At 34.0% G+C, this 11002-nt stretch overlaps 1 protein-coding gene across 1 annotated transcript; it reads right to left on the reverse strand.

The window, feature by feature from the left end:
* Positions 1–517: 517 nt before the first annotated feature.
* Positions 518–9378, reverse strand: LOC126697366 (fructose-bisphosphate aldolase-lysine N-methyltransferase, chloroplastic). Its single transcript, XM_050394341.1, has 15 exons — positions 9031–9378; positions 8744–8853; positions 7383–7446; positions 7172–7282; positions 6980–7039; positions 6306–6413; positions 4928–4997; positions 3992–4032; positions 3797–3877; positions 3406–3441; positions 2963–3046; positions 2679–2812; positions 1916–2004; positions 1656–1804; positions 518–1047 (listed from the first exon to the last, which is right to left on the reverse strand). The coding sequence occupies exons 1-15, from the start codon at positions 9148–9150 to the stop codon at positions 853–855; spliced, it is 1452 nt and encodes a 483-aa protein (XP_050250298.1). The 5' UTR covers positions 9151–9378; the 3' UTR covers positions 518–852.
* Between the last annotated feature and the right edge of the window lie 1624 nt (positions 9379–11002).

The following is an 11002-nucleotide window of genomic DNA, read 5'->3' on the forward strand; positions in this document are numbered from 1 at the left end:
CATCCACAACATTGAATCTTTTTCCTTTTTTTTCTTTTTTAAATTAGAAAACTTTTATTGGATTTCAGTAGGTCCCACTTCAACAAATAAAGGAATAAAATGTTTTGTGAAATCTAACAAAATAAATTGCTTTTCTTAATTTTGTATATTTTTTCAAACTTAACAACCTTTGTCTGGCTTTTAGTAAGCCCACCTCAACCATAAAATATTGACTAATCTCTTCTTTCAAACATTGAAAAAGAAAGGCAAATGAAAGATTCAGTGGCAAGCAATCAATGGATGCCGATCCATGAAATCTTAAAGGCTGGGTCCAATTTTTAGTAACAAAAGTTATCTCATGCTTACGATATACACACGCTTTTTCTCACAATTAGTAAGCTCCACACAATGTGAGAAGGAGGATACATGTATCTTATGTATAAAATACATTATCCTTTTGCTAGGATCTCTTCTCCATATTCACAAGATATAAGGACCGATACAAGAAAATTGTCGTCTTAAAATTTCTATATTACTATTTCTGATCAAATCAACTGATACTTATATCAAATAACATACACCATTAAATGTTAATACAAGGCTACAAGCTATTCCAAACAACATAAACGATGCTACAGAAGCGTACAAGGTACAATCATACAGTTTCTAAATAGAAAACATAGTCCCCATGTACTTCTACAAAATTTTAGTGCAACCAATGACAAAAAATTCATGGTTGCAGTAATGCAGGATTGCTATAGCACCATATGTGATCGTTGTCACCTCTAAAAATAGCCTACTTTCACAAATCTGCTTTTATGCCGATTTCCCATGTAATTCATGACTAACTCCAGTATCTGAGAGCTCTCTTGTTCATCCTGGAATGGCTCTGTAATCATCAACCTCTTCGCAATGGTAGGCTGTTGTAGTTAAGGTTGTACAGTAGCTCTTCAGCCACATGGAAGCAGATTTGAGTATGCGAAGTTCACCACTGAGAAGATCTCGAGCCATTTGCATTCTGACAGCAAGTCTTCCACACATGGGGGGAGAGTTGACAGGCACCAAAGACTGCACACATGCAAGAAGAGCAAAGCAACAGAAGACCCTCTCAGGCAATCATTGCAAAATGTAGGAACAGATGGAAAAAATTTATGTCATGGTAAAGTATTGTTAATATTACTATTGATATTAGTGCAGGTTTTTCTCTTCATTCTAAGAGCAAGGACATTATTACCGTCAGGTTCAAATGCAGACTCGCTTTAAAACCAAAGATAGGCAGTATAATCTCCATTTTCGTCTACAACCCACTGCTCTCTATGATTTTCCTCTCAGTATTTGCTCAATGGTTTTGTTAGAATCAGATATGTATATGCTGACCCACAGAGAGTGGCATAGTGCCATAAGTTTGAGTAACTTATCCGGAACTTTAAATTTTGAGTAAGAATAACAAAAATGACCCACAGTGACATGAATGATACAATATAATAAAAGATACGATGAAGACTCAGCGTCCATCTTTGCTTAAGCTAATTCATCTAAGAAAACCATCATACTTCTGTGCAATTACAAAATAAAACTTGATGCTTCACTTGATTTATAAATTTTAATGGCTAACCATGAGTGGAACTTTATTATGATCCAACTGAAAAATAAGGTAAAATTTATCAGGTCTTTACCTTAATAGTTGCATCATTTTTCTCAATTAATTGAGTGATTAGTAATAACAGCTTCTCATGTGCCCAAATTTCCTTGCTTCTGTTGCTTAAAGGGCGTCTAGCCAGCCTGCCATCATTTTGGGCAGCTTCCTTGGCCAAATCACTGAGTTCTGAATATTTAGTCACAATCAAGACAACAATTGCAGTAGTCAGCATAGTTAAGGTAGTACTAGCCTGTAAATAAAGTAACTACATAAAAGAACAAGTGATTTAAAGCAGACCTTCAGGAGTGGTGCAAGATAGAACACGAGCAAATGCACGAAGTGACTGTGGGAGACCCTTCCCTTTCCCTTTAGCAGACCTCACTTCACTAAATGATTATGAAGTTATCATAAGCAGTTACTTAACAGGAAGAAATCATCAGAATGTGAAACAGATACAGACAACATTATTAATGGATGAGTCTTTTTGGGGTAAGTAGAACCTAACATTGATGACGGCAGATGCAGGAAAAGCAAGAATACATATTAACATTCACAACCCACACAACAACAGAGTCAAAACCAAGTAACTTACTCCGAGTCATGGTAACAAAGTATATTGACCTTAAAATTTATATTGCAGCAAACAGAAAGCTTTGAAAATGCAAGGACGGTAACAATTGTTTGAGTGAACCTCACAAAGTGCCCACAGGAGCAATTGTTCAAGCCAATTACTGTGCCAGCCCCACATAAAAAGGCAGAAATACAAGATGTTCACAATATCAGAAAATCAGTACTTAAAGATATTGGCACTGTTTCTAATAGGTTACAAGTTTTCTAGCTATTATTAGTTTAAAAGGTAATCATTTGGGATGGCACTAATTCTTCATCAATTCAGACTCTTTTTAAATTAAATTAAAAAACATTGTTATTATTCATTACTCAAGCTTTCCGCAAATCATTTTACCTTTCATTCTAATAAATCCACTAATGCTCACAAAATTACACTATCATTCAACATCATATGGCATTTGATGTTTATGAAACAAGTATCAGTACCAACTTTATTGTGAAAGATTCCAAAGAAGAGTTGAAACCATTGACATCTTTAATGGGTGGGGTACAATGTCTTTGCAAAAGATCAATCTTCATTTCACGAAGAAGATCATGATGAGGTATGTTAAAATGGACTTGAACCTGAGAGTAGTCAAACTCATTTGTTAGAGATCATGATAACAAAAGACAGCTACACCATTTAGAAAGCATGAATCTGCAATATATGGAAATCATCCCATCATAACAAAGTACACCAATAGACCTTTTGCAAATTCAAAATATAGGCCAAACCTGGTCATGTATGTTGTATGGAAGAGAAAAGCCAAAGTCCAACATCAGGGTAGCATTCGGAAATTTTCCATATCTTATTAAAACCTATACAAATGTTTCATGTGAACACCAGAATTAACTAGGAAAAAACTGATTCAGGTTATGTTAATAGAAAAACTTCTTGCCAAACATGTTAGCAACTAAAGGAAAATCACACCAGACCCGAAAATTGATATTAGAAAGAAAGAAGCACTGAAAGAAGCTTCAACACTCAAAGAAAGGAAAGGGGGTCCACGGCATGAATAGTGTAAATCCACCACAAAAACATAAATATGAAGAAGGCAGTGACAGAAAGCATCACATGGTTGTCAAATTTCAACTCTAGATGATACCTAACTACTCTTGCATAGCCTAGTAAAACTAAAACAAATAAATAAATAAAAGAAGAATTCCCAGAATCTCACCTCTTCACCAGGACCATAATCACGGTCAGCAATGACCTGCACGTACATAAAGAAGTAAACATAACATGACATTTTAGTGTCCGTTTGACAAAGATTATTTTTGCCAACTTATTTTTGCTACTATTCATGGGTCCCACTGCACTTTTTAGTACTATTAATGGATTTCACTGTACTATTTTAACTAACTTTTATCTTTATCTACAATATTTTCAGCAAAAAGTTTTCAGTTTCAGCAAAATAAACGGATTCCAAACGAACCCTTAGTTTAAATATTACTGGGGGGGAGAGGGGGGGGAGGTGGAATTTGTCACTTTTTTTTGTGGAAAATGACACCTAGTATTGAATGATAACCATTAAAAAATTGCAACTAAATAAACAAGAGAGAGATTACCTCTGAGTCTTGTTTGTCTTCATCGCTCAAGACAATTGCTTCTGTAGCTCCATCATGGTTTAAAAAGTCTGCAAATGGAATCTATAAAATAATTTAATAATTCAAAGAGCAATTAAATAAAAAGAGAATAAGGAGTAATTATTCATAATCCTTCAGAACAATATACAGACATCATCGTCATTATAAATTTGATACCATAGATAATCCCTTTGTGCTTCCCCATGCTCGAGAACCAACTGTCAGATCCAGAATAAATTTTCAGTTTAACTTAAAGAATATAAACCCATGCAACTACCACAACAAGATATAATAGAGCCTCACACACATTAGTACATAGGAAGTGAAGGCAAACAGATACATAAAACGATGGGTTTGTCACAATTACAGCATAAAATACAAAATAGGTCATGGACTATCTCTAAAAGTTTATGACATAGCACACCACCTTAGCATAATATAAATACAGAATTAAATACTCGGCAACATCATCACAGACTCTAATGAACAACAAATGAAACTTTAAGAATAGTCAAGATGATCAAAATGTTAAAAAGTATCAATAATTTCAATAGGGTCTTGCACAGAATGGGTCATTCACATTGACCTACCAACTAAATCTATATTGTAACTCATTGTGGAAACTTTCATACCAAATAAGAGAAAAATCACAATATATATCATGTATTATGAAACTTTAACCCTTTGAAATTTCATTTAATTTTAGAAAGATGGTGGTTTCTGTGCAAAAAAAATGATATGTGAAATTAATAAGAGTGCAATAAGAAGCATTCTGAGTTCCATTTACACTAGAATGACTCAATCATAAACTCAAATACTCAATGCATCAACATTACTATATTTTACTACTCAAAGCATGGCCAAGTCCAGACAACTTTATGATGATCAGAATTTCAATTTTGTTCAAATTTTTTTTTTTTTTTTGATAAGTGATTTTGTTCGATATTATACCACATAATATTAGAGAATAAACTCGTGAAATTTTAGACCGCAAGGACTTAAAGGATAAGCTTTTTTTTTCTGAAAGCAAAAATTAATTATAAATCCAGCACATAATTCATGAAGAAAAGAACAGATTATGGGAAGTATGTAATTCCAAATGAAGTTACTTACCTAATGAACATGCATGCATGAAACCCTCATACGTGATATCTCCAAGAATTTCAGGATCATGTCGAAGAGCCTGAAATCATAAATTCATAAACACGTCTTGCCATAATCAGAAATAGACCATATATTATTTATCAAAAATATAATCACAAATGGTCAATATGTAGTAAAATATGACATAAGTAAAACTTGACAAACATTAAATTGAAAATATGCCCTGCTATTTTATATTGCAACGTTATTCTGATTTGTTGATCATTTTGATAATCAAATAACCAAATCTCAAAAGAGTAGAGAGGGGAGAAGCACAAAGCTAACAACTAGAAAAACAAAAATGAAATTATCAGAGTATTTGCACTTTTAGTACAACCACTAACAGAGTACAAAAGGTTAAACATGCACATACAAGCACACAGCATACATGCATGCAAAAGCAGAAACATATATGTTAGGTTTTAGATTGGCAAATTCCATGACAATGAAATCTTAATTGTGTCTATAATGTGTTTATCAAAGTTCAAGATTACAAGTCCAACTTTCAACTGCTCTTCGATTGAAAAAAGTGTTTTTGTCAGCCCTTCAATCATGTCTCGATTGATCAAAAGTAGATTCATAACAGTCACTCAATAGCAGCTCAATCAATCAAGAATTGGGAATTAAGAATTTGACGTGTTTTAATAAGTTGGCTATTGACTTGGTATTCATGTCCTACATCCAAACACACAAAAGACCATGTTATAGCATGACTCAATAGAGGTCTATGTAGGTAGTGCCTTGCACTTCAAATAGAGAAAACCTAAACCTAGTTTTCACCAAACCATGTGTTCAGAAGACGATATCTACAATGGTGTTGCTAATTGGTAATCAAGAAGCTGAAGCAACAGAGCCAATCCCAGTTGTTGCTGCGGAGCTAAGACCTTCAAGTTGATCCTTGGAGTCGGTCAAAAGGTCTGACTGTGATCACGAACGCAGTACATGAAAGGTGCTAATGATAGAAGAGTCCAAAGGTGATGAAGCTGATTGTGGGGTCACGTCAATACGCAACCTACTGAGTAGGGTCTTGTTTTTCAAGTGAATAAGATCATAAACTTCAATTCTATTAGTAAATTCCTTTTGGGGTAAGGGCACCCCCATAGTGATTTTTCCTTCAGAGTCGTTCTCCAACAGCTTTCCACTTCATCACCGTAGCACTGCCTTTTGTTTATTGCTTTGGTGACTTGTTGGTTTCATTGATTAAATGAATATAATTGTAATCACATGACTGAATTAATTGGTAAATAATCTGTTAATCTGCTGCATAATTGTTTTGGGGTCTAAACCGATTCTTTTCGGTATATATAAAATCATTACAAACCAAATACAAATAGAATGAGGCACTTACACGCTTGATTGCCAAAAAATCATTTTCAGTTTGGCATTTTTGATTAATTGTTTCTTGGTATACTGAGCTTTGCCGAATCATCTCCAACTCATCTTGGCTCCAGAATATCTAAAAAGATTAAAAACCACATGTACCAGATATACATAAGAGTATAAAGGTTATCAACTTATCATAATATGAAAATAAAACCAGGGTTCTTTTCTCTCATTTTATTATAAAAATTCTCCCCCCTTGATAGGTTGAACCCAAGGCCTTGACCTTACTGAACTATTGAAGGACTTACCACTAAGGCTTCAAGACCAAGGGTGGTGTTGTAATTGAGAAGAGAAAAATGGTTACTAATCCAAAAATATATATATATATATATTTAAATGTTGTCATGGAATAATAACTTATTTAAATAAAAAGATAATGGCATGGCATCCAATGCAGACATCAAGTTCCAGCCACTTCTCTATTAGAAACCAAATAAAAAGGGGTGGCCAAATACTGATTGTAATACATGTGTGTACCTAGAAAGATGCTGCTAAAAGTATTATTGCCTGCAATTTCCAAAAGTCCTACCTTGACTTGCAGAACTTGACTCAACGACCTTTTTTTTAATGGATAAATGACTCTACGACTTTATACAGAGTAGATATATTTACTGCAACAAGATCAAAGGAATCACTTACTGTATTGTGCATCTCCCCAGGCTGGGGAAGGCGGCTGATGTAAGGGGCCCATTCAGATTTCTGCAATAAAACAGATATATATAGATATATAGATATATACACACACACAAACAAAATAAAATTTTCTTAAATATTCACAACCACTAAATATAAACTTTCATATAAAGATTACAACAAGAAAAATATTCTTACCTGCCCGATTTTCTGCTCACAAAGAATTACGATGGCAAGCTTGGCAATATTCCCAACTTCATCACCTAACAAGGATTTGATTTCCGGAAGAAGATTATCCGGTGTTATTTGCTGCAAATAAAGTAAAGAAATCACAAAGTACCAATTGAATTGCTCACTATTGAAAGTGCCTTAGTAGAGTGCAGGACAGTAAAGTTTATGAAGTAAATACCACACTGTAAGGAACCTTCAAAATGCAATCTCCAGTTTGTATGCTTTTAGAAGCAAACAAAGATCTGCATGCAGGAAACAAATCTAACTATAACTAATACTAAAAATAAAATTAAAACCAATGCCTAATGAGGCCCATATTTACAACACAACACACACCAACAAATGCTACAACGTTTTTCCATGACCAAATTTATAAAATTTCCATTAAAGATGATTTTGTGTTATTATAACAGAGAGTAAACATTTTCCATGTCTAAAACTATAACTCCTCTTAGACAGGATGAATAAAGGAGGAAGGAATGAACATTTGCGTGTAGTCAATACCTCCAAACAATTGCTAGCATGAAAAAGGAAAGAGTGTTAGGGGACTATCAATATACCCGGTAACCAAAATAGATTGCGCCAATTTTCAAAATTTCCACAAAATGTAAAGCCCTCCAGTTTTAGAAGCGAACTCAAGACTCTTTTGATGGATAAGGCAGCTGGTAGCGTTTCAATTAGAGCTTCTCTTTAATTTCATCATCTAGTTGAAATTGAGGAGGAAGATCACCTATTTGGATGCTTTCCTAGTCACTCAAATATACATGTGTAGAGAGTAGAGACCTGGAATGCTATACAAAGCAAACTCCCAATTGTTTAGTTGGTGGAAAGCAGTGTGGTACTCACCTGCCATTCCAAGACATGCTTTTATACTTTAGCTGGCAATTAGAAACAAGTTGGCAACATGGGATAGGCTATATGGCAATGGAGATAGAAAGGAAATTTTTGTTTGTGTTTATGTAGAGGTTGTGTGAAAACTAGAGATCATTTGCTGCAGGATTTTTTTTGTAGAGGTTGGGTGGGGTAAAACTTGTTGAACGGGGTCTAAATAAACTGAAATGTGGATTGAAGGCTGTCATCTGTAAACTTGTATGGGGGGCTACAGTATATCGCGTATGGGGCTAAGAAAATACCAGATTTAGTTTTTCAGACTCGCTTTATGCTATCTGTTCGAATAATGGTTAAACGATTAATAATCGAAAAAAGGAATAATGGCTAAACGATTAAATTCACCAGTTTCCTTACAACTTAAGCTTTCGGAAGTTGGAACAATTGGTTAACTGTATTGAAGCAAGTGGTCTTGAGTTCGAACCCAGTCTCGTGATTAAATTCACCATTTATCAATATCTTTCCACAAGTTTAGTTTTTAAACTGTAATTGCTTTACTGACGAACCTGTCAGTGTTTCTGTTTCTAATAAAACCAACTCATTCATCTTTTTCTTCTTTCCTTTGCAATTTGTATGCATTGTAACTAATTAATCAACTAGCTGAAGGGAAAAACAAAAATGCAAAATATCGTTTTAAAATCAAAGAAAAACCTGCCGAAGGCGGATTTCCCGATCGAAAGTACTGATGAAATCTTAGCCCCAGCCTTTTGCTCCAACCACGGCAAAAAATCGTCACAGTCCTCGTCCAAATAGCAGAACCCCTAACACAAACAATGTGGCAATTATGTAAAAATTAAATAAGTCCAACCGTGATTAGTTTAGCTAAGCTAACGTATGGAAACATATTAAAATGCGAAACACAAACTTTGCATTGAAATAGTTGAATTTAAGGGTTACAAATTCGATAATGTTTGCTTTTGCTATGTTCGGAGAAAAACCTGAGGTTGTGAAAAAGATGAGAAGTTGAGCTTAGTTCGGAAATTGTGAGGGACAGTGAAGAGGAGTGGACGGTGATACTGATAGAACCGGATGTTCGAGATTCGTGTTGCCCATAGCATTGCAGGAAGGTTTAGAGTGCTGAAAACGTCGTCGTTTCTGACGGTTTCGCAAGCGACGATTTGGTCTCCGCGAAATGTGGCAGTTGCAGGTTTTATAGTTTATACTTGAGAGTTGAGAGTTGAGACTGAGAGTCTGAGACCGGTGTGGCTGCCTACAGAGGCAGTGTACTATGGCTTCTGGACTTGCGTTAAAGGAGCAGAGGATAGAGTATTCTCAAGCGTGAAAACAAAATTGGCTGTTTATTTTGCTTGGGTGAATTTTTTTTTTTTTTTTTTTTTTTAAGTCAACTCGTAGTGTTTGAAAACATTTTAATTAGTTGTTAAAATCGAAAAATTCTTATGTACTCTCCAAATATGAATACAGGAAGGAAGACTTTTATTTTTTGTGCTCCGAAAATACGAAGAAATTACTCGTTCAAATCTCATTATCCCCAATTATTAACAACTTTTCATAGTGAGTTTTAATTTATAGAGTCCGCTCATGATGATAGTTTTTTATCATCATACTAAAATATTAATCAATTTTTGGTGTAAACGGATATTAAATCTCAAATCTCTTATTCAACCATTAGAGATTTTACAAGTTGAGCTTATTGAAACCAACCAACGATTTTATATATCCCTAAACTTTAATCATGATCAATTTTAGTTTTTAATGCAATCAATTTTAATTTACCACATTATCTAAATAACTAAAAACCTTCATTTCATCTTTCTCCAAAAAAATAAAATAAAAACCATCATTTCAAAATTGGTCATGGACTAAAGTTTAGGTACTAAGGGTCTGTTTGGATAGAACTTATTTTGCTGAAACTGAAAACTGAAAACTGAAAACACTGTAGCAAAATAATTTTTAAATGTGTGAATAATATTGTGGGACCCATTTTTAATGAAAAAATTGATAAAAAAATGTAATTTGTGGGACCCATGAACAGTGCATAAGTGCACTGTTCACTGCTGACTTTAGTCAAAAGATGCGGCTGAAGCAAAAAAAAAAAAAAAAAAAAAAGAAAGAAGGAAAACGCGCATGGCCAGAAAACGCAACGCAGAAACATGGATCCAAACTGCCTCTAAAAGTAAAAGCACTCACGTTTTGCACTTAGTTTTTTTTATTTTTCTCTTTAAGTATTATAATGATGAAGGAAGAGAGTATGTGGTGGTTGTTGTAAGTGAATAAAAATAAACAATTAAAAAATCAAGAAAAATTGATATTTTAAAGAAATGTAATGTAAAATAGATACTCTGACGTGAGGTGTTTTGAAAATTGAGAAAATAAGTAGGTTCTTATACTAAAATAAACAAACATATTTGCATGAGCTAGTGCGAATGCTCTTTGTGTTTTCTTTTTTTTTTTCTTTTTTTTTCTTATTCTGGTTTTTATTAGTGTTATTGTTGTTCTCATTTATTATTGCTTTATTAGGAGTTAGCCAAACAAGCTACAAGGTTAGCTAAGTTATACCTCGTGTTGCATCATAATCATTTTTGTTTGGTACATTTCTTAACCACTTGTCATGATCCCTTGCTTGCTCAACATTAACACTTCGTTTGGGAGTTCCTAAAATAATTAAATGAAATAAAATTGGTAAATCAATCGGTATTTGGCATATCTACTCAAAATGCATTTCAACGTCAACTTTGTTGGTTAAGATAGCTTGACCCCGGTTAATTAGTTCAATTACCCAATTTGATTAACTAGGTTCAATTACATGCAAATCATGGAGGCACCAACAAATCACCAAAAATACTAAATGCAATAGAAATTAAATTTGACACAATGATTTGTTGACAAATGGGAAAATCTCGCAAGGCAAAAACCCCACCGAGTAATTTTAAAGTTACCACTCCTAATAAT

Source organism: Quercus robur, chromosome 8 (assembly GCF_932294415.1).
Source record: "Quercus robur chromosome 8, dhQueRobu3.1, whole genome shotgun sequence".
NCBI lineage: Eukaryota > Viridiplantae > Streptophyta > Magnoliopsida > Fagales > Fagaceae > Quercus > Quercus robur.